General features: G+C 38.6%; 2 protein-coding genes across 3 annotated transcripts in view; both read right to left on the bottom strand.

The window, feature by feature from the left end:
* The window catches only part of LOC134843901 (uncharacterized), a 681357-nt gene that overhangs the window by 247718 nt on the left and 409299 nt on the right, over positions 1-24340 (bottom strand). The gene's annotated exons all lie outside the window — the stretch shown is intronic.
* LOC134857084 (bromodomain-containing protein 3-like) lies at positions 1352-17145 on the bottom strand. 2 transcript variants are annotated; one of them, XM_063873442.1, is made up of 9 exons: positions 16454-17145; positions 9681-9827; positions 8793-9284; positions 7792-8079; positions 7055-7291; positions 5665-5976; positions 5041-5273; positions 4411-4808; positions 1352-1720 (listed from the first exon to the last, which is right to left on the bottom strand). In XM_063873442.1, exons 1-9 carry the CDS (start codon positions 17141-17143, stop codon positions 1596-1598), a joined length of 2922 nt encoding a protein of 973 aa, XP_063729512.1. In that variant the 5' UTR covers positions 17144-17145; the 3' UTR covers positions 1352-1595. The 2 variants fall into 2 exon arrangements, with proteins under 2 accessions (XP_063729512.1, XP_063729513.1); XM_063873443.1 differs by having other exon boundaries at positions 1352-1717.

The raw sequence follows: 24340 nt of genomic DNA, 5'->3' as shown, positions 1-24340 counted from the left end.
GATGATATTGGTCACTGCATCGCTTGACTCGTGTCGTTCAATATTTCAATAACCGGAACTAAACCAAATTACAGTTTCGTTCGGTCAATTACCAATGCACAATTTTTCAATCAATTACTAACCGCATAGCCCTATTAAAATACGATTGTTGTGGAATGGAATGTCAGAAAAATTTTTATCCATTATTTTTTAGTTTGTCTTTCGGTTGTTTCAGTACACAACGATTGTATTTCAAATCACTACAGCTTGTTCATCAATAATAACTCGAGTCAATGAAAAAGTTAATAGAAGAATTGATTGAATTATTTTGTTTTGCAGTTTTTTGAGATTGAAATGTCAGTTTTCAAAAAAAAACAAATTGCTTCTGAAGAAGGTAATGAAATTAAGTATGTAATGCCCAGATTTGTTATTTTTTGGGGAAAAAAGTATGTTGCTGATTTATATTATTTTCCAGAGCAACTTTTATACCATGAGCTCAGCTCAATTTTTTGCACTAACTATTTGATTTTTTTTTGTGGGATAGTTTGAGACGTATAAATTTAGGTCGCATATTTATTTTAAAAATCTGATGTACTCTTAGTTTCTTCTCGAGTCTCAGGGTTGTTTTCGAGAACCTTTTGGTCACACTAAATCTTTTGGGACTGGATTGTTCCGAGGTTTCCTATTTTTGAATCATTTCCGAGACTGTTTTTTTCTGAGATGTGTCTAAAACTGGATGTCATTAAATTTGTAAATTTATTTAGCCAAAAATTATATATTAAATAACATTCACACAGCCGAAATCAATGTTGGAAAAATTGATATCTAAGTAAAGATCTAGTAATAAAGAATACAACTACTACGTCACAAGTTAAAGGGTAAAAGCTATTCGTGTGGGCCGGTGCCGCCACGGACACGTTTCACTCACAAAAACTTGGAGGCAAGGTTGGAACTAACTAAGTCGAAATAAATAAGAACATAAGTTGGGATGATACCGAAGTACTTTGCTTCCTAACATTGATTAAAAATGATATTTTTGTAGTTAAAACACCTTTAATATTAATTGGAAGCAAAACGTCTCCATAAAATTAATGCAATACATGGCGAATGAAAATTTCCAAATAATTTCAGTATCAAACTTGTACAATCATCTGTGATTAGATTTAGTTCCCATGGAAAAGGAAATCTAGCACGAATTTATAGCCCGTCGCGAACCATTATCGAATCTGGACTGAAAACAAAAATGGATACTTACGCGAACCTATTTTTGAAACAACACTTGAAAACTTTTAAACACTTTCGGTAAAATCAGATTGAAATTCATTTGTGTTTCACTTTGAATTTTATTTTGATGTCAAATTTTGTCCATTAAACGTTTTATTTCGTCAAAAGATACTTATTTGTCACATCAAGCATGACTCATTGATTTACATATTGGAACTACCCTATCAAAAATAGGTTCCGCTGGTCTTATTTTTGTCTGCTAGTCAACTTTACTATGTTATCAAGATAGAAAGTGTACATGATTCTATAGGACATTGTTGAGCTTGGGCTGGTTTAGATAAAGATTAGTTAGTGGTTGATTATAGATTATTTAGTTAAGAGAGTAGTACAGTTCATGGCCCGAAGTCGGACGAGGCAGTTTCGTCTTCGTCTTCATCGTCGCTCGAGGAGTCCCTCTCCCCTTCATCGCCCGAACTTCCCTCGCCGCTTGAGTCACTCAGATTGGAGATCTCACCTGCTGAAAATACAACACGTAAAAATCAGATACAAGCAGGATCGATGTTGCCGGAGCCTCAATTTTGAAAAAATTACACCTGGGCTAAGAAATTGAGTACACAGAAAAATCAGACTACAATAAGTTTTATATCGAAAAACTGGGAAAAGGAGACGACAAAAAAATGAATTAGGCGCGAGAAATCAATTCCATTAAGTCGATGCAGCAATAAATCCAGAATCCATGTAGAATAAACCCATGCAGCCAGTAGCGGATTAAAAAAGGGGAATAAAGGGGGGGTCACTGTCCCAAGGGTCAACCTTTGGTACAATTGTGCATTTTTTTTAGCTCACCGGCCGTAAAATTTTCTAAGGGCGCCTTTGACATCTACATATACTAATTGTGAGGTAAGCGCTCGATGAAAACACTTAACTTCATGCCAAAAATGCCTAAAAAGTCGAAGAGCACGGAAATGCAGTGGTCAGTGTTCCTCTAAGCCAACGATGTTCAGGAGTTACATTGCATTAAAAATTCAATGCAGTCAGAATTTCTTACGAGGCGCAACTACTTGCATATTCAATTTCCAGCCCCATATAAAATAGACATTTTGCAATGTAAATACAGTTCTTTTCAAAAAAGAAGTTGTCAATTGAAAAAGTGTCAATGACCTCAAAAGACTGCTTTCTTTCTCACTCTAAACTACAAACATAGTCAGCAACAGATGGAAAACGTGAGGCGACAATTCGTAACAGGCGACATCTGGTAACTGTAGAAAAATCATGTAAGAGTCTTCACTACGCTCATTACTCTTAATTAAGTGGGAAATACTGATTCACGCACAGTACTCCTCTCTTGCCAGATGTAAGCGCAGAGGAGCAAGCGTATTCTACTTGCCAATGCCTTGTTACGAATTGTCGCTTGTTACGAATTGTCGCCTGTTAAGAATTGTCGCCTGTTAAGAATTGTCGCCTGTTACGAATTGTCGCTTGTTACGAATTGTCGCCTGATACGAATTGTCGCTTGCTACGAATTGTCGCCCTACCGATGGAAAAGTGTCAATGAACTCAGGAAACGGAAAAAAGTTATTGAAAATAGTTATTTTGAATAGTTTCTTTTTCAACTTCGAAGAAAAAAACACATCACGTTAAAACTCTTTGAACTGCAAAAATTGTTTATGATTGAAGCTTTTTCGCTAAAATTGAACCAATTTGACAAAATTGGGTTTAAAGAAAAAAATTATATTCAGTTGGGAAATCTAAACATAGCCAATCGAAGATTGGAAAAGAGTAATGAACGCAAGTAAAAAAATACTTACTTTGTTGAAAAAATCTTAACTTGCGAACTTCAAAAAAAAGATGCCTTTTAAGATCTTTGAATTTCTAAAACGATTTGTTATAGGTTTTTTTAGTAACATTAACAGAACTTGAGAAAACTGGATCAACAGGTGAAGTTTTTATCCCGCTGGAAATCTATAAATTAAATTCGACTTTCGAAACTAGAAATCGTTCGTTTTTTGCGCCATTTCCACGTTCGTATTTGGAGAGTGCTATTTACGTCACTTTTAACAGATGAATTTCAATTGAACTCAAAAAGTGCATATATACCTAAGTGCATTCATAAATGCATCAATATTTATGAATGCACATCTGTAGTTATTAGAGACTATAATGCACTTTGAGACTTTTTCCTGAAAAAAAAATCAGCAAAACCCAATAAGACTCTTCACTGCGTTCAATACTCTTTACATTTACATTACACTTTCGAAACTAGAAATCGATGACGTTTTTTGCGGCATTTCCTTGTCGTAAGCGGAGAGCGTTATTTGCCTTTGTTTCAACAAGTTTCAACAATTGATTTTGAATCAAACTAAAAATGTGAAAAATTAAACTCGACTTAATGCATGAAATACAATACACTTATCCAAAATAGCTATGATCAAATTTTGAGACTTTTCCTCAAAAATCAAAAAACTGCATTATCTAAAGAAGTGTCTGAACATTGTACATCAACACTTGAATATATCACCCCAAAGCTTTCTCCACTTCACACCAGTGAAGCTTCACATGGCAAAAAGGAGCTTCAAAATCTATGATTACACGAATGAGCTTTGAACAAAAAATAGCCACCAACTGAATTTCAATCTCGACCCCGAAAAATACAGTCTCATGTCTTCACATTGGCATCAAACCACTACCTGTTTTCCAAACAACAACAGCTGTCAATAAAGAGGCTAAAACACATGCTGTTAATTGCCACAGATTAAGACGAGTAAATAGCAGCTGAAATTGAGCAATTTGGCAGAGCACTGACTATTGCGAGTTACCTAGGAGAATAAGGGAACTCAAGCGTTTGTATAATATGAAACAGGGGTTCGCGAGTATAAAGAATATTCCCTGATTGACATTACTTTGATAAAATTAATTCAATTAGAAGAAAATGTATTGTTAGCAAACTTTTACTCCGCTGGGAAATCTAAAAATTCAAAATTACTTTCGAAACTAAAAATTTTCGTAATTGGAGATCGTAATTCGCCTACTTTTTAGCAAATAAATTTGAAATGAACTTGAAAAGAAATCAAAAAATGAATCGCGAAAAGAAAAATTTGTATTCCTGAAAAAAAAAACGATAAAACCCCACCACCTGAATAACGAATAAAATTAAGTAAAAAATGGAAATAAATTCTTTAGAAAATTCTGGCAATTCAGAATCTTCACCTTTCTTGCGGGCTTGTGCGTTGTGCTGTTTCTTGTCGGGTGACCCTGCAGCCTTCTTTGTTTGTTTCTTTGCCGCTGACCCTGAAGAGGGTCTAGTACCCCCTGCCCCTGTCTGCTTCAGACAAGTGTTCACATATTTCTCCAGTTCCCGCAACGTCGAGGGCTTCAGCGTCTCGAAGTCGATCTCGATCTCGTCCGGATTCGAGTCTCTCAAAGAGGGTTCCCTCGTCTGGATTATGTGCACTACTCGACCCAATTTCTCGCCCGGCAGTTTGTTTATGTCTAGACTGAGTTTGCGCTTCTCGTCGTATGTCATCGCAATGTCGAGGTTGTCGTCGTCGCTGTCGTAGGGAGTGTTCACACTCGTGTCAACTGTGGCTGGCGACGAATTAGTTGGCCTGTAATGTAACTAAGAAATCGAAACAGCTACAGAACATTTTTTCACCTTAAACAAAACTCCGACGAGTTACGATACCAGAAACAAATATATAGGCTATTGCTAATTTAAGGGAGGTATCAAATTTTCTGAACTAAGATATGAACTCAGAAATGTCTCTTCCTGTGCGATTAACTTCGAATTTAAATAAGATTTTTCGTTTGACATTTAGAAAGAAAATAGATAAAACGGACTGGAAACTGTTGGGCTGTCGTTTCTTGCGACCCCTCGTTTCGTTCGGGTTCTTAGTTCCTGCTGCTGATGCTGCTGCCGCTGCCGCTGCTGTTGTTCCTCCCTTCGCGTTATTCTTCCCTGTCGTGCGGCGTCTCTTCGCCGCAGTCGGTTTCGAAGGAGGAGACGAACTGCTCACTTGGTCTTCCACAGTGCCTTGTTGCAGTTGACTCAATTGTTGCATCACATTCTTCAGCTAAACGCACTTGTTTAAAACTCTAAAAACCTAACTCTAATTCTATTTTTCAACAAATAAACCCAATTAACATCACAAACACAATGGTTGACATAGGCTAAAATCAGAGGAGCAGTATCATGTGTAAGAGGCAAAAGTAGAAACACCAAGATACCTCATCAATTTTGTTTACTCTTTTCCCCCAAAGGCTACTTATTCTAGATGGTATTTTTCATACAACACGTTTTTCCGATCAACCTTCACTTTTTAAAGATATCTTTTCACAAAAAAAAATAATCTCAAGTGGGAGCGCAAGCCATAAAATATCTTTAAACCTATATAAAACCAATTTCTTGATTTGTTGTAAAGACTGAAGTTGCAAATGATTTGATGTAAAAAATGCCTGAACAACCTGTTGTTGTAGGTGTAGCACTTTTTCGTTCTTGTCGAAACTGTCTCCAGGAGCACTGGCTGCACTCGCAATTTGTGCATTGAGGACACTCGGATCCAAGAGGGCCTCTGGAATCAGCTCTGGCTTCTGCATTGAGGACACCACACTACTCGTGGAGTCCGGAATTGAGGACTGTTGCTGCTTGGAGGAACTGCGTTTGACTGCACTGTTGACAGAAGATGTGTTCACACTCATCTGCGGGAATTCAGGAGACTGGGTGTCCGAGTTGGCGCCGAAATTCGGCATCATCTCGAACCTCGCATCGAAGATGTCCTAGAAAAAGTTTAAATTAAGTCCTTGCAGCTTAATATCCAACAAAGCTCAACAATTATCCTTCTTTTATTCATTTAACTACTACAAAGTTGAGCTTTTCCTTTCGAACTTTTTTAGCAAACAAACTAAAGCATGGATGCTAAGAACAGATTTAGGTGTTGTTTCTAGGAAGAATTTTCGGGATAGTCAGCAAAATATTTGTTGAAAAAACCGTTCAAAAAGTGTCCAAAAACAACATTTTGGTGGAATTTTTTTAAATATTTGCATTGCAGTACACGTGTTGTCTAAATTCTGACAGACGTCTAACTAAATTCCCAATTTATCAAATCAATTCAAGATCGAGGCAAATTTTTTTGAAGATTCAGGTGTTTAATTTTTACGCGGCAATATTTTATCAACTCATAATTTTGATACTAAAACAGTAAGAGTAGCATCAGATTAAATGCCCATCAACTTTATTAATTGGATTTTGTCCATTATAACTATCCTTGAACCCCAATAACCGAAAACTAAATTACCACAGTGTGGTTTTTGTATTATGGGGGATTATAATTTGCTGGATAAAGATTGCCCACAAACAATTGGAAAAGAGTCAATGAACGCAAGTAAACAAAAAAAATATACTTCTAGAACAATTTATGACCGGCACTTTCTTGATAACATAAACCTAATATGAGAAACCTGAATCAAAAAGTAATATTTTTATTTCACTAGGACGTCTGAAAATTGTAATTCACTTTCGAAAATAGAACTCAATCACGTTTTTGTGACCTATACACTTTTGCTGTTTAATAGTGGAGATTGCCTTCCTTTTAACAAAGGAAATGAACTGAACTTAAAAAAGAAATCAAAGGTCAAACCACGAAAACGTAAAACTTGAGCCTGAAAATTTTTTTAGACTTCTCTTTGAAAAAAAACGAAAAAAAAAAAATCATAGCGACCTATGTAAAAGGCTGAACTACGTTCATCGACTCTTAGTCTGTGAAGTCCATTGTAATCATTCGTTTAACAATTGCCTTAAACTGTATAATGGGAAAGAGCACAATATTTAGAGAAAACTCAACCAGTTTCGTCTCACATGCAATTGACGTGCCATTTTGACCACATCGTAATCTGGTGGGTTGTACTTGTAGCAGTTTGTGAATATGAGCCTCACATCTCCAGCGAACTGAGCTGCTGTTTTGTAATAGGGAGGCATGTCTTCAAGGCGCTTCTTCACCGTCCCTAGATCCATCGGAGTCTTGATCTTGTCGTAGTAGTCTGTGAGTCCAAGTCCTTCCACGTCTACTGGTTTGTAGAAGGGCCACGCATAGTGCTGTTTAAAAAAATCTCATCCATATTTTTCTCGGAACTCAGCTTTTTAGGTTCCAGCAAAACTTTAATATTTATGCTGAATGATTTAAAAGTTTATTCCTTGTGATAGTGCCTGAAATCAAGGCCACTAATACATCATGTGACCGAAACAATTGAAAAAAAAAGCTGAATCAAAAAGTTCTTATTTTATTTCGCCGGGAAAAAATTCGGGTTCGGTTCTAAGTCGATTTTGAAACAACTCAAATTCCGTTTTCCACGCTATTTTGGCGAATGTAATTTGCCGCTCATTACGCAAATTAATTTGAAATGAACTTTTAAAGACATCAAAAAAAATCAAACCACCAAAACAGAAAGCTGATCGTAACCAAATTTCAGACATTTCTGAAAAAAAAAACGAAAAACGACCTAAATAAGTTAAAATGCATTTCGTTGATTAATACTTAGAAAATCCCTATTTGAGGTGGACAATTGTCTTCACTTCGTTCAATATCTATTTATTACCTGATGTCTCTTGTTGAACAACTCCCTGATGATTCCCAGACAGTACTTCAACTCCGGGGTCAAACAGTGTCGCTTCCCCACACTACCTATCACCCCCATGTTCTCGTCTCTCTGCTGCTTCTCTGCAACTGCTGCCGAGGTCATCGAGGACATCAACTGAGCCTTCTTCAGTTGTTTCTTGGCCGCTATCTCCTTCTGAACTGCATTGTTTTTCTCGTGCAGTTCATTCGGAGACAGAGGTGGGAGGGGAGTGATTGGCGTGGTGGTGTCCGCCTTCCGCTTCACACCCTAAATCATTATAATTTTACATCCAAAATTAACCAATTTTTGTAGAATGATACTTGAACAATATATTTTTTCATTGTGGTTTTAACACAACTTTAGATTTGTTATGATAAAGAGGAGCGTTGGGGAATTGGTTACGTCTCCGCCTCTCCATCAAAAGGTCGGATGTTCGAGGCCAACCATGATCCGTGCTCGTTGCTTGAGGGTGAGGCAACCTTAATCAGCCTAGAAAAATAAGAAAATGCACGTGATACAACAGTAAATATCCAGAGCTGAACATCTTTTAAGGTTGTCCTTTTCCTGCCAGTGTGAGCTTACTTGCGTAAGCTGGTCATTCCCCGCGGGCACATGGCCTTAACTTTACGCAATGAAGCCAATTTTCCACATACATGAAATTAGCCAACCACGGATCACATTCTACAGAATAACCAGCGAATACTGCAACTTGTATTATAAAAGCCTGCACGACTAAAAAATCATTTGGCTAAACTGTAGACCAATTTAGTAAAATTAGCCATTTTCTGCCTACAGCATTTTTTTTATTAGCCCCCGATCCTGCTCAATTCAGGACCAACCATGGAGTAGGGAGATGTCATCCATTTCGCCGCAACCGGTCCCACCTTGAGGAGGTCGATGACACTGGGACACCTCAAACCGTGACCTGTCTATCTACAGCTCAAAACTTAGAGTGTAATCAAATAGAAATGAAAACTTACAGCCGAAGACTGTGGCGGAGGGCTGGCCATCTCCACCACATCTGGGAGGTTCGGTCTGGGTCGAGCTGGGAATGCACTTGTTGTAGTGGTACTACTACTACTAGTAATTGTAGTGACAGTAACTGCAGCATCCGAAGAAGAATCATTTCCCGTTTCTGTAGACGATGAAACGGTACTAGGGGGGGAGTTCGGTTGTGATGATTGCACTTGCGAAGAAGGAGTCAAAGGAGGGTTAGGTGTTGTTTGCTGAGACTGAGGCTTCGTCAATTCGGCCACTAAAGGCGTCACAGCTGCTGGTGCAACCGCTGCTGCAACTATAGTGGCGCCTCTGTTTATGTTGGCTGCTTTATTGACCGGTAGAGGAGAAGGTAGTTGTTGTTTCTTTTTTCCCGCCAGAGAAGCACTCGGATTCAATTCTTCTTCACAAGGAGGCATTAAAGACAGTTTTGTCAAGAACACCTTTTCCACGTCTTGACACATTTTGTACACATCCTAAAAAATTTAAGCGTTAAATATTTTTAGGCAAAGCGATTTTGAGTTGTTATAATCAAATAGTAGATAGGTGCTTCTTACTTCGATTTCTTAATTCCAAGTTCAGTGGCTCAATGTCCACCATGTTTTGTGCTTTCAGGTTTAAGATGAAGCATTTCTAATTGAAACAAGACGCAAAAAGCATATATTTGCCTGTAGGTCTAATCTTACTGAGCACAACCGCGACTTAACGCAGAACTGAACATTCTTATACAAGATGCTACTTTTTCAAAATTCTGCACGAAAAGCCGCGCTTGTGCTCGCCATTATAATTACAAATAAACTGCCTGTCCTACGTGGATAAAGATTTTCAATTTAGGGGAGAATCTACATCTTTCTTTAAAGCTACTTCTTTACCTCCTCTGGGTTGTTGAAGATGTAGCAGTTGTTGAAAGTGAGGTTGAAATCAGATATGCACTCCCTTGCACTGTAATAGTAGTCATGTCCCAGTCGCTTCCCTATTGTGCCAATGTCCATTGGGTTTTTGATCACGTTGTAGTACTCCTAAGCAATGTGAACAGAAACCTCCAACAAAAATATTCACTCGTCTAGAAACGAAAACCGAAGCGAAGCACTACAAAAGCTTTTTAATTCGAGCACCACGTGTAATAAAAGAAAAAAACTCTTCGATTGCAGCCAACAAATTGTAACCAACTTTCGAAACTAAAGACGGGGCCATTCTAGTTTTGAGAGCGTAATTTGCCTTCCTTTAAGTAAATGAATTTGAATTAAGTCAAAAGTCAAATGGAAAAGAAAATTGAATCTGAGTCTGAATAAATTTCCGATGTGGTCAAAATGATTCAATTTTTCCATTAGATTCACCAGGCTTCAAAATTTGCGAAGCTTTCTCTATTCGACAACTCAGCGTTTCATAATTTTTCTCACGAAATGCGTAGTTTTGATCATTCGAGTGTTTTGAACTGTCAAAAAATCATTCTAAACATGTTTTTCAGTTTTATCACATTGAAATATATTTTAGAAACAAAGACAGAACGGAGCTCAGCAACACTTGTATTACAACACAAACAGCAAAGCAAACCAGCAGACAAAAATGAGACGAAAGCCGAACAAAAATGGAAGAAATGTCAAAAAAATATATCTATCAAAAATTTCATGTTTGGGTCGAATTGTCTTGAAATGGTCAATTTGGGAAAAGCATGCCAAAAAAACAATTAAATGTTAAATAAGGATCGGAATACAACATACAGATAGGCTTAGCTGCACTTTGCAAGCACTAGCAAGAAAACGAACAAAAAGCAGCTCTATAAAGTGAAATAACAAAAAGTAGAGATAAGTCTCGAAATTAAAAAACTTTTGCTGCAATTCGGATCAAAAGTAGTTACACTAATACACTACGCTCGAAAATGTAACGAAGCGGTCACAAAGCCAGCAATACTTAAGCGACACCCATTCAGTCAACTAAAATGTTTTCTAAAAAATTTCAGAAGTCAAAAAATTTACACAGGCGAGCTGAGCTTCGCACCACTTGCGATACCCAAAGCCATTAACTCGTATAAAAAATGACAAAACGCCAAAAAAAAACAACACCCAAATTTTTCAAATGTTTGTTTCAAGCTGAAACTCATTTTGATGAAATCCTAAGTCAGAAGACAACCGATAGTTGTGATTGCGCTGCAATATAGTCTGTGGAAAAGAGACGCAAGTCGAAAAAAAATCTGAAAAATTAAATTGAAAAAAAAAAATACTTGAAAAAATAACTTGAAAAAGCTGGAAAAACTACAGCTACAAAAATTTCATTATTGTATCAGATAAAATTCATAAGCATCCTTAAAAATGAGAAACCATTCACCGAGCGGCAACAAAGACGAAAAATTTTTGTTCGAGACCTGTTGAGCCGAAAACAAAACTGTTGTCATGAAAAAACTGAAGTTTTAAAAAATTTTACGACCCATCCATAAAGAAGCACATAATCCTTCATGAAAACAGTTTTCCCTCGAAACTAAGCAATACCAATTGACTAAAACAAAATAAGAAACTGTTTAAACACTAAAAAAAAACAAGAAAAAAAAATACGCAAAATCAGACTTAACTTTCAAATTACAGAACTTTCAGTTTTAGTGAAAAAAAAACTGTTTAAATTGGAACAAAAACCCATGCTTTAAAAAGTAAGTCTATAAAAATTTTACCAGATGAAAAAAAAAGCTTTTAAAAAACGGATAATGAAACGACAGAAACTAGGACGAAAACCACCCACCGGAAAAAATTTAGAATTTTTTGAAAAATTACTTAGAACCTGAAACAGTCTTCACCCAATTACTACTTAAATGATAGTAGTTTCATCTGAACTTCAAGAATTTGAACATGTCAGAAGTTGATTCTTCCTATTATTCAGGTCCAGTTTACCATTCCTACTAAAATGACCATTCTGTGAACAAAGATGTTTACGTGCAACAAGTCTAGTACCCGATTGCAATACCCTTGCTTATCGAAAGTGTAATAAGTCATGTACACAATTGAAAGTTGTTCGCACATCAAATGACGCTATAGGAAGCCACTAAGCGTATATATCATAAGCCGATACTTTTAAAGACGAAAAGAAATAAATGAAATTATATCAAATCGGAACTGGTACATTTAAATCAAGACAGCATAAAAACTGATTTGAATATACCAGTTATTTCAAACGCAGCCATGTTCACCATATGTCTGTTAGTTGACGAAAATACTTATTTGAGAAGATGATTCAGTGATTCTGTTCGACAAGTTGTTTACCTGAAAAAAAAGTGTGTTCCCATTTGATACCGCTTGCTATACAATGCCGTGTTCGACTTTTGTAATTAAAATGAATGTTGTTGTTGAGCAATGGAAATTCGCTCATGCTAGTCGCAAGCATAATGAATTCGTTTACCCAAGCTTAGCGGAAGCAATCGAGCGGAAGAAACTGGTATCTTAACAAAACAAGAAGAAATAGCATTCCGCTGATTTTGGATGTCTTTCCCGAACGAATCGAAAAAAAAACGAAGCGATACGACAAGATTCTTCAACCGTTCGTAATTTGTGTACCCTCGTTCGTAACCTTCGTACCCTTGATCGTAACAGCATTAAAATATTCAATATCTAGCAGAGTTGCGGGCTTTCTGTCGCAAACTTCAAAGGCTAAAATTTGGTTACGTAGCAGTAGTAGACGACTGTGTATTAATACTCGTCAGTAAATAGACAAATACCATATTATCCTATCGAAATCGAGACACGAAAGCAAACGAAAGAAATTAATAATTTGTTTTCTCATCTCCATTCTGATTGGTTAATATAGTATTTGTCTACTTACTGACGAGTATCAATACAGACCGCACTACCTCAAGTTTAGTTAAATACATGGATATGTAAATGGGTTTCATCCGAGTCAAAACTTTGCAAGTTTCTTTTATTTCTGACACAAGTGAAATGAGTTTTGATGAAGTGAATATTTTATATTTTTTCAACTCCTTATTTTATATTTTGTCAGCTGTGTAATTATTTCAAGAAGGCTCTCGATATTAGAGGCTCAAATGACCATAATCCGGTTTATACGCCATCTGACATTTGTATAGCTGGATTTGGGTGAAAGAAAACATGCGAATACGAAAGTTTCTTCCCACACATTCTGTTATCGGAACAAGTATATAACCCAATATATCAGATCAAAATCAACGTCAAAGATGGTCGATATGATTGAACGACAATCAACTATTGGAACAAGGATAGCCGGTTGTTGTTTTTTTACCCTATTTTATTTTCAATTTAGGGTCGTTTATTTGTGTGCTTAGATGAAAAAACTATACAAACGCGTATGAACTTAAAGAATTTGGCAAAACTGACTCGACTTATATCCAAAAATTCAAAAACAAACAAACATGAAAAAAATCAAAAAAAAAACTTATTATTTTGTAGTATTGTTTGAAATTATATAGAAAACTTTTACTGACAAGGAGTCGCTAAATGAAGCTTCCACAACCAGTTTTGTTTCGGAAAATGAAGTTTTTTAGTTAAATTGACCAATTTCTGTCAATCTTTATATACCGAACGCTAGTCGATTGCATTACTAGCTGAAAATTACAAAAAAAATCAAACATTTCAAACCAGTTTTTCTCGACCAATTTTCAATTTAGACAAAAAATTACATTGCCATTTAACGTCACTTTTATTTTCATTTAAAGTAGCCAACAGAAAATTGGTGGTATGTGAATTTTGCGTGGAAAAAACAAAACACACCCAATACAAAGTTCCTCCCCAACTTCAATGGTCGGAACAAATAGTATTTAACACATATTTTTCTTTACTTTTCAGCAAAATATCAGCAACCGCTTCTGTTTTTCTTTTGAGAAAAATTATTCAGCTCATTTAAACCCTAAAAGAACTGATTTCCTTATGACATAAGTTGTAATTTTTCTATTTAAAAACCAAACAACTTTGCGATTTATCGTCACTTTTAATTTCATTCAACATAGCCAACAGAAAATGGAAATTGATATCAATAGAAAAGTCAATGAACACAAGGATAACAAAAAATTATATAGCTTATGATATATTTTAAAACATTTTACAGTTTTCGAAGCAAAAACTTATCATACCGAAGGTCTTTAGGAGTCTTTTATTATTGGAACTTCGTATCACTTGCGGAGATTCGTATCACTTGCGATACAACGCAACCGTAGCTTTGCACGCTGGCGAATAGAAAATGAGACGGAAATAACAAATGCGAAACAGAAGTTTTAAAAAAAATGATAATTGAATTTTAGAAACACAATCACTAGCATTAAACAACAAATTCTGAAATATTAAACCCTCTCCACCCTTCCGATAACACACAAAATCTAACTTTTAATTCAAACGAAGCAAAATTAGGTCACCAGGCCGACAAAACAGAAGCCGAACTGATTTACCCGAAAAAATCCGATTCCGTAAACTTACAAATTACAAGAATAAATTAAAAACACTTTCAATTAAAATGAACATTGCTTACAGCGCCGAAAAAAGCTATGTGGCACCTAAGCCAACAAAATATAAGAAGGCGATAATATTGAAGTTTTCCGAAACAGAAAATTTCCCATTTTAAACTAGGGCCCATGCCGCCCTAGGCGCAGTGGTTACCGCTATAACATGTGTGCCGGAGAAGCAGATGAACTTGAAGTTATTTTAAGACAATTATTAAACTGATGTTGTTTACATAAAAGAGTCTATATTCTGGTTTTAAAACGCTTCCTACTGTAAATTTTGATATCAAACGATTAAACTCAATGGTTAAAAAAGTTTTTAATCAGAAAAAAGTCTATACTCTGGTTTGATAACGCTTGCTATCGAAAAACCGTGTGCATATGTACCATTTAAAGGCTCGCATAGTAAGCAAATAAGCCTAGAAGGAGTTCTACTTTGCCTTCAATTATATTGCAAAAGATTGTTGGTGAACTAGTAAAGCTGGATCAAAAGGTTTTCTTTTGGATCAAGAACATATGATGCGATTTTGACAAATTGCAATTCAAAAATGAATGCCTGCAATTAAAACCAAAATAAATGAAAAATCTAAATTTGTCAACAAAAAATAAAACATGCATCAAACGCAAAAAGTATTCAGAAAAAATTGGTGCGCCGAAACTTTACAAGGAGCAGACGGACAAAAATAAAACAGACGGACGATAGTCCGAAAAAGCACAAAACTCTGCAAAAAACAGGTCGTGTTTGGATTCGCCTTTGCCGCCTCAAGCAGTTGTGTTACCTCACGAATCCAAAAAAGCCGGAAGTTTGAATTTACAAAGAAACACATCCCGACTGGAATCGAACTGCTGGGCTCTGTCGTCTCAAGCATGGGTGTTACAGCAACTTGGAAGAAAGCTGAAAACTCAAAAAAATCGGGCTACGGTAATCAAGCCGACAAAAATAGGCAGACGGACTATAGTACGAAAAAGCATTAAAAAATCAACTTTGCATAAGACAGGTCCCGGTCGGATTCGAACTACAGGCCTTTGTCGTCTCAAGCAATTGTTATACCTCTGCGACACATGCGCCGGATGGTTGACTAAAGTTGATGTTAAAATAAAAACTATGCATTCGGAAGCAAACTGAAAAAAAAAGAAAAAATATCAAGCACTACAATTTTTTTTCAAACCGAAAGTTTGAATAAAAAAGCGTGTGAAAACCGTTTACTTAAACAACGTTTAAAAAGCGTGTTAAAAATTGTGATACTTTCTTGGAATTGAATTTGAAAATCAATTGAATAGAACGTTAAAACAAAAACACCCACGAAAAAGCCGATAAAAATTGGCCCGAAATCAATTAAGGCTACAAAAAAAAACAATTTAAAATCTGAAATATTTTACTAGTAGATCCAGCAACGCATTGAATCTAGGCACAATAACTAGAGGTGTTAAACGTGCAATGTCCTGAAAAAGGAGATCATCATTTGAAAAAAGTTGTTAACAGGAAAAAAAAAGTCTAGTACCCGATTGCAATTCCCTTGCTTATCGCAAGGGTAAAACACTTGCCTAATTCGAAAAAACTGAATCAATAGGTAATTTCTTATTCCGTCAGAAAATCTTAAATTACAGTCCGCTCTCGAATTTAAGAGTCATTTGCGTTTTTTCGCGTATGCCTTCTTTTTTGTTAAATGATTTGAAATGAAATTTAAAAAAATTTAAAATTTAAGCAGCGAGAAATCAAACTTTAGCGTGATTTTTGCGAAAGTTTGACCTCAAGGAGGCCAAAAACGACTGACTTCAATTGAAAAAAAAATCAATTCCGACATTGAGAAAATTGGGTCAATTTTTTTATTCTGGAAATTCAAAAAACTCCACTTTCGAAACAATTTTCAAACCAAACGTAGAAAACCAAGTTTCTTAAAAAACAAAATTTCAGAAGTCATAGATAAATAATATCACTTTGGTCATTAACACTTTATAAGATATCAAAAATCAAACAACCAAAACATTAAATTAATTTAAGTGAAAAACTTCAAGCAACTTTTCCGGAATAAAACTAAACGACCTAATTTCTTTCGTTGAATACTTAATGAAATTACTGCTTATCAATCCATACGAATTAATCCAAGTTCGCTGAAATTTCTGATTAGGAAACAATGAACTAAATATGATAGCCCGCTTAAAAAAAAACTTGGCTACTCGCGTCGCAATCCTTACCGGGAGCATCAATGCAGCGGCGTCCACTGGCGTTAGAAATGGCCATGCGTATTTGTGCTTGCTCACAGCCTTTATAACTGTTTTGTCTAAGAATTGCAGCTGGTTTGTTTTACGCCCCCTTCCAGGTTTGAACCACGGAGGCGGCGGCGGATTTAGAACCTTGGGCTTGCTCTCAGTTTTCATATCAAAAGCTGGTGTCTTATTGGCATCTGAGTTTGATATCGTGATATTTGTACTTGGTGTCTTGGTATCTGACGGGGATGCTTTAGTATCGGTATTTAATTCCTTGACATCTAAGCTAGAGGTTTTCACGCCTGAATTTGAATTGATTTCTAAGTTCTTTTTGTCATCGCTAAGCTCAGCAATGTGTGAGGTGTCAACTTGCTCGTCATGTTCACGTTTAGTCTCTGGCACTGAAGGAGAGGGTTCTATTTTTGGGTTAATATGGTCTTTTTGCACAGCAGGATCAAGCACGACATCTTGGATCATTTTTTCGGGAAGTGGTTCGAGTTCCCCTCCATCATCTGAATCTATTACCGAGTGCTTTGTTGGGCCACTAACTATCAAATCATCATTTCCAAATAGATCTTTCTCGAACACATTTTTGGATAAATTATCAGAGTCTTGATTTTTAGACTTTCCATCGGCGGCCAAATTATCTTCATTGGAGATACTACTAACTTCGGTCATCGCCAACTGAAATTTTCAAAATAAACTTAGATAATTGTCAACTAAGTTTGAACGAACTGAATTAATTCATATCCTGAGAGTATGTGGATAACATCGTGAGAACTGTGAAAGGAGACCCGGAAAAGATGTTACACGCTGCAAATAAATTAAATCTTTATCAACAGTTTACTCTACAAAAGGCAAACGAGAGAGGTAACTTGGCGTTTCTGGATTTCTATGTTAACGTGGACTCACGTCAAACGTAACTTATGAGTAACGCACCTTCGGTGCTTCAATTTTTTATCAACTAATAAAAAACCGCCTGTATTGGAAATACCATTTGTATCCTTTGAGTGCACTCTGACAGCACCCAATTACAGGGTTGATAATGTGCCAGTCGGTCATATCTGGAAGTTTGACCTTGAGGGACACGAAAATACGTGATTTTGGAGTGAAGTTTTTGTTTTCAAAATTTCGAATGGAGCCTGTCATGCTCAGTTTTCTCGCACCAACTGAAAACACAAAAAGTGAAAAAGAGAACGACCGAATTTACAATTGCGGGAAAGTACTTAAGAAAACAGCAGGAAATTGCTATTCGCAATTTCCAGACACAAAATAATACACGAGTAGAGCTGTCTTATCCCGAAATAGGAGGAGAGATAATAAAAAGAAGAGAACAACTATTCGAAACGAACCAGAGTGAACCTTCAATGGAAAGGTGGACAGCTTGAGTGTCCCAATGGTTCATACAAAAACTCTAATTCTAGAGCCAGAACTTACTTCTGTTATCAAAACTGATCAGTATTAAACTTATCTAGTTATATTATCTCATTCTCGAGTTGCTTACCAATTTAATTACTCCTTGTACTCGAGTGCATCAACATGTGAGTCCCTAATTTAATTTTCTCGAGTGTGTTTTATGATTGTTATGTTGAGATAAGGCGAGTTTTTGGTTGATCCATCTGAAACGGATCAAAGTGCCACTGTCCAATAAAAAGTAACTTAACGGATTGTTCCGACCACGTTTTTAACGGCGTTCGTGTATTTCGGGTATCTCGAGACCTAAGTATGGGGACATTTTTATTTTCTAGAGTGGGGGGATATTTTGGTAGCAGCCTTTAAGCTGTAACGGGTTCTAGTCTCATGTCGCAAGCGAACCGAATTGGCTCCGACCGTTCTTGAGGTAGAAAAACACAAGAGATAGTGTCCCTGACTCTTGAGCCAATGGTTATAGGGCCTATTTTTCTTAAGCCTCAAATGTGACTGGAGTAGGCGACTGTTACATAGTGTTTTTATGGCGCTCCTGGGTGTTTTTACGACATCATGACTACGGAGTCGAAACCACTTGACACAGCTCTGGGCTGCATGCCCATTCTAGAGTACCGGTGGTACGGTTCAGCGGGAACGTGTAAACCTTCCGGTTGTACCGTGATAGCTTTTTAAGAAAGTTGAGAAAACTTCCTGGTACGCTCTCTGAACGAGGCCTAGCTAACCGAGTAAGGGGGGGGCAACTAGGGGGACAAAAACACGAAAAAAGTATAGAAAAAGGAACAAAAACCATAAAAAGAAAAAAAAAAGTGACTTTGATACCGGATCATTTGGATCAAACCTTTATATTAATTAAATAGTATACCCATACTGTTTTATAAGACCGATCGTTTCGATCAATCTAGCAATTTAAGCCAGTGGCTTCAATAAGGTGCCCGAGTGGGGGGCGTTGTTAAGGGTTTTCAGACAGATTGCAACCTAGCCGCACCACTAGGAGACTTGACTGGAAAGGGTGACCAGCCGAGTGGGAAAGTGGTTCACAAGGATCGAACCGGGCCACTAGGAGACTTGACTGGAAGAGGTGACCAGCCGAGTGGGAAAGTGGTTCACAAGGATCGAACCGGACCACTAGGAGACTTGACTGGAAGAGGTGACCAGCCGAGTGGGAAAGTGGTTCATAAGTACTAAGCTGAACCCACTGGAAACTTGACTGGAAGAGGTGACCAGCCAAGTGGGAAATTGATGCTGCTGTCAAGTGCAGAACAGAGACAACCAGCACAGGATCACTACAAGAGGACGCACAGGGGTGTTCTCAAGTTGGGCAACGGGTATCGTTAGAATCCACATTACATTATAGGAGATAAGTGTAAAAATGGATAAGCGGAGTCACATTGTTTTGAGGAAGTTTTTGCACAAGCAGGCCTGGAAACAGGTCTACGGTTTTCTCTCGAGAGGTTTAGCACCCGACGCTTAAGGGATTTTTCGGCCTAAGAGGGGGGCTAAAGAGGGGGGAGGTTAGAAGGGGGGCTGGTTAGGTTAGAGGTTAGCGGTTGAAAATTGTAAAAAGGGGGGACACGTTAGAGTAACTAATTGTTCGGCATCGTCGATTTAGTTACATTAGATATTTACACGCGTTGGTTATAAGAAGTGGATATCCAAAATTAAAATCAGGTTAAGCTAGGTACCCTGGTCGGATCGGTAGGGGGGAACGGACATAGACAGTTTTTGTGATACCCCATAAGATCGCTAGCAGGAGGGAGGAAAACGCGTGGCAATCGGGTACCAGACATTTTTTCGGACAAAGATTGACATCGGTCAACCTTGAATTTCAGGAGAATTCATCCATCTGTTTTTGAAATTTTTTCCAGTTTAAATTTTTACGTTTTGGTGAAAATTTGTTGTTGGTATTTCAAAGGAACAGGTATACCAACGAAAACCTGTTCGTTGGTATACGAACAGGTGGTCACAAGATACCTGCGGGGAATTTAGGGTTTCAAATAGCCCGAAACATAGAGATAGAGGCAAATACAGGGGGATTAATATTTGGGTTTTGACCATTAAGATAGGGATTTTGGGAAAATTTTTACTAAAGCTCAAGTGGTGGTAAAAGGTACAGTGGTTCAATAGTCCCTACAACGAAGAAGAAGAAGAGACCCGATATCCAGACACTCAGTGACGAGTCTTGGGATAGTACCGAAGAAGTCTTGGGACATTGCAGTCTGGGGACAGTCTTGGAGCAACACGGTCTTGGGACAGTCGCGGGACAGAGCAGTCTTGGGACAGTGCAGCCTTGGGACAGTCTTGGACCAGAGCAGTCTTGGTACGAAATAGCCTTGGGATATTGGTCTTGGGACGTTAGTCTTAGGACAGTGGTCTTGGGACATTGGTATTGGGACAGTGACCTTGGGACAGTGGTCTTGGGACATTGGTCTTGGGACAGTGGTCTTGGGACATTGGTCTTGGGACATTGGTCTTGGGACAGTGGTCTTGGGACATTGGTCTTGGGACATTGGTCTTGGGACAGTGGTCTTGGGACATTGGTCTTGGGACATTGGTCTTGGGACAGTGGTCTTGGGACATTGGTCTTGGGACAGTGGTCTTGGGACAGTGGTCTTGGGACATTGGTCTTGGGACAGTGGTCTTGGTACATTGGTCTTGGGATATTGGTCTTGGGCCATTGGTCTTGGGACGTTGGTCTTGGGACATTAGTCTTGGGATACTAGTCTTGGGACAGTAGTATTGGGACAGCAGACTTAGGGCAAGGGTCTTGGGACAGTGGTCTGGGGACACTAACAAGAAGTACTGGGACAACACTGAATAGTCTTGAGACGGTAGAGAGAAAGTCTTGGAACAGCATTAGGAAGGGGGGTACTAAAAGAGTACTAAGTCAGGTTGAAGTAACCAATTGTAAAATCATGTTCTATATCCTATCCAAACATATAAAATTTTCAAGAGCCTAAGAAAAGTTGTTTTTAGCAAATTGTCAATTTCTTTTTATAAAATTTTGTCAAAAGAGGTTTTAACCTTAGAGTAGAATTTTGTAGATAGTAATACTGTAAATAGTAACAATTGTAAATAATGAGGCGGAGCAGGGTACCGGTAGCTGAAAAAAGATCTACCGAAGCGAAGACAAAGTATAACTCGTCGCTACGTAAAACAACATCAATGGGTCCGAAGGTAACAAAGAAGAACTTTTCAGTTAGTATGGTCAGGACGAGGAGTACCACAGAGAACAGAGCAAAAGAGGGCACGGAAGGGGAACGAGTAGAACCCACCATCGAGATTGATCTAGAGACACCTGATCAAAGTGTGGATGAAGCAGGAAAGAAGACGACAGAGTCAACTCCAATGCCCAATGCGGAAGAACCTAACCCAAAACCCATAGAGTTCTCACCGATAGACAACGTGGAAGACACAACAGGCAACACGCCAGAAACAGTGAAGGATGAGTCTCAAAAGAGAACGTCTTTTACTGAAAGATTGGCGATGATGGTTGGAATGAGATCGAGAGACGCAGCAGTGGAGGAGACTAAAGCCGAGAAAAGCAAAACATTCGGAACAGTATCCACGAGAACAACAGAGACCAACCAAAACGAGGATCAGAAAAAACCGGGACCAGCGACCGACTACAGGACAACAACGGACCATGGAACAACTACTCTTGAGCTAAGTGACTTGATGGCGAAGCTAGATCAGATAGATGAGAAACTGAAGCACAGCGAAGAGGATAGAAATGTGATAAGGAAGGAAATGAGAAACAAGAAACATGAGTACTGGGACAACTATTTCCATCTAGCAAGAGCAACGGAGGAAAAGCTTCAGCAGATGTCTGACAAAGTAGAAACCACTGATGAAGAGCGAGACAAGAACATCAGAAAAGACATGCGAGAAATGAAGCAGCGATATGACGCAGTGAATAGCCAGTTGGGGAGTTTGGAAACGAGAATGGATACGATGAGTAAGGAACAGGCTGAGAGCTCAAGTGCAATACAGACAAAGCTAGACGCTATCTTGAGGAATTCAACGCCACAAGACAGGCCAGCAGCAGTGAGGACACAAGGTAATAGAGTGGACTTCGTGGAGCCTCAAAGGAACAAACGACAGTCAATACCGTTACCAGCAACCCGGGAGGCCGCGATTACGGCACCGGTGGGGGCCAGGGCCATTATAAAAAATGGAACAGCGAACACAACCAGTGGTCCAGGGGACTCCACGACTCACAACAACGTGGGACCGGTTGCCATGACATGGGCAAGCACCTGGGAAATGATGAACAGGACGCTAGAAGCCTTCGCCACAAGGAACACCGACTCGAGTGACAGAGGAAGCAACAAATCCAGGAAAACCTTCAAGAAACCGAAGGAGTTCAAAGATGATTCAGATGGATGCATTGACACTTGGGTAGAAGTCATGAGGTTGCACTTAGAACAAGACAACTTGACCGATGAGAGGCAAGCATGCACAGCGATACTAAGCAATCTGGAAGGCACGGCATTGAAATGCGTGGTTGCGAAGAAAGAAGAAGAACGCGACACAGCGGACAAAATCTATGAAAAATCGTTAAATAGATTCGGCTCAGGCATGAAGGGTCATCAAGCAATGATGCGATTTGAAAAGAGGAGACAGAGGGACGATGAATCAATAGACAGGTTCCTAGATGATCTTGAAAGCTTGAGAAGAAGGAGTGACCCAGAAGAATCTACCGATCAAAGGAACTTCAGCATCGCCTCAAAGTTCATTGATGGGGTAAAAAGTGATGACTTGAGAACGATGCTAGCAACGTACTACACATTGTCGAAAGACAGTGCACCAACTCCAGAAGAGATGAGGCAGAAATCAAGAGAGTACATGCTGATGAAACCGAAGAAATACACGTACTCAGACAACAGGAACACACAAGGGGGGAGTCAGCCACAAAGTTCATCATGGTACAAGCCCAGAGATGACATGGACAAACGCAGATCATGCGCTAACTGTGGGTCAGCTGATCATCATGTGGCGGATTGCACGACATACAAACAGGGCATGAAGAGTTTGGGATACGCACCCGATGAGGAAGATATGAGCCAGATGGAAGAACACGAGTTCTATAGTGGCTTGATCATCAAAATAGGTGCAAGATGCTTCTTCTGCAACCAAGAGGGGCACTTCAGGATGGACTGTCCGTTGTTTTGGGAAGCGGTCAAGAACCAGAGTCATCCAAAACACAAGTTGGCGCTAGCAGCGGTGCAGAACCAGAGAAACAGACAAGGTGAATTTGAGACGAAAAACAAGAAAGACCAAGTGCGGAGCTATCGGCGAAAACAGTGAAAGCTGTAACACAATGTAATAGTGCAGTAGAGGCCACGGCGAAGAACGCCCTAGAAATAGATTATGAGAAGGCGGCAGCGGAGGCCATCAACAAAGTGAAACAAGACCTGGCAGCGAAAGAAATAGAAAAACGGCTGAAGCAAAAAATCCAAAGACAGAAAATGAGCGAAGCATTAAGTTGCCCACAAACATTACCAGAAGCTGCTGAGGGGTCGACAAAAAATGGAAACTGCAACACTGTAAAAATGGTTACTGGAAAGCCATTTGGCATAACAAAGATTGGGGCAAGAATAATGTGAATAATCACTGTGGGCGGCCACGAAGTAACGAGAAACTTGAGCGAACCAAGTGACCAGACAACAATGCACATTGATGGGTACGCAGATTACTTGAGTTGTATAAGCCCACAAACAACTTCTAGAGCATTGAGAGCACTACTCACGAGAGGGGGTGGCAAGTCGGTACGTGTTGATAACAGGTACACAGAAGCTTATGGTCCACATGAGGTGATGCTAAATATAGATGGAATCAACATCTATACCAAAACAATGATAACATGTGATGAAGACCTAATTGGGCAAATCTACGTGGGAAAAGAAGAAATGAAAGTGAGATCAATTGGACACTGCGCCATGCTTGAAGAAGATGCAATGCACATCGGGACGGAGGCAGATGTGACAGGACACGTGCTAGACATAAGTGGCAAAAAGACTCAGTTACGTGGGTTACTTGATACGGGAGCAGTCTTGAGTGTCATACCAATCGAAACTTGGGAACGAATGGGCTTCAACAAAGATGATTTGATAGATTCGAGAATACGGTTGTCAGCTGCAAACAAAGGGGCCCTGCGGGTGATGGGCAAAACGCCGATAATAGCCCTCAATCTGGGGGAACGTAACCTGTGGATGAGCTTTCTTGTGGTAGAAAACCTAGATGAGTCTGACCATTTTATTTTAGGCAGAGACTTCATCAGGAACTTTGATGTAGCGATTGATCTAAACAACGCAATGTTCAGGATACGGAACCCGGATAGGAGGTACGCAATCAAACCGGTAAATTTAATAATGGAAAATGAAACCAAAGCACCGGTATTCTTGAGTAGGAGGTTGAGGCTAAAGGCGAACGAGGCGGCAATTGTAA

The sequence above is a fragment of the Symsagittifera roscoffensis genome, chromosome 1 (genome assembly GCF_963678635.1).
Source record: "Symsagittifera roscoffensis chromosome 1, txSymRosc1.1, whole genome shotgun sequence".
Lineage (NCBI taxonomy): Eukaryota > Metazoa > Xenacoelomorpha > Acoela > Convolutidae > Symsagittifera > Symsagittifera roscoffensis.
This window is presented reverse-complemented; position numbering and strand designations above follow the sequence as displayed.

Excerpts from the sequence above, each read along its gene's own strand:
- LOC134857084 (XM_063873442.1), bottom strand. The coding sequence starts at position 17,143 with ATGACCGAAGTTAGTAGTATCTCCAATGAAGATAATTTGGCCGCCGAT. Across the intron at positions 9,285-9,680 it reads TCTTCAACAACCCAGAGGAG|GATGTGTACAAAATGTGTCA; the intron begins GTAAAGAAGTAG and ends TAAATTTTTTAG. Across the intron at positions 7,292-7,791 it reads TGTTCAACAAGAGACATCAG|CACTATGCGTGGCCCTTCTA; the intron begins GTAATAAATAGA and ends TTTTTTAAACAG.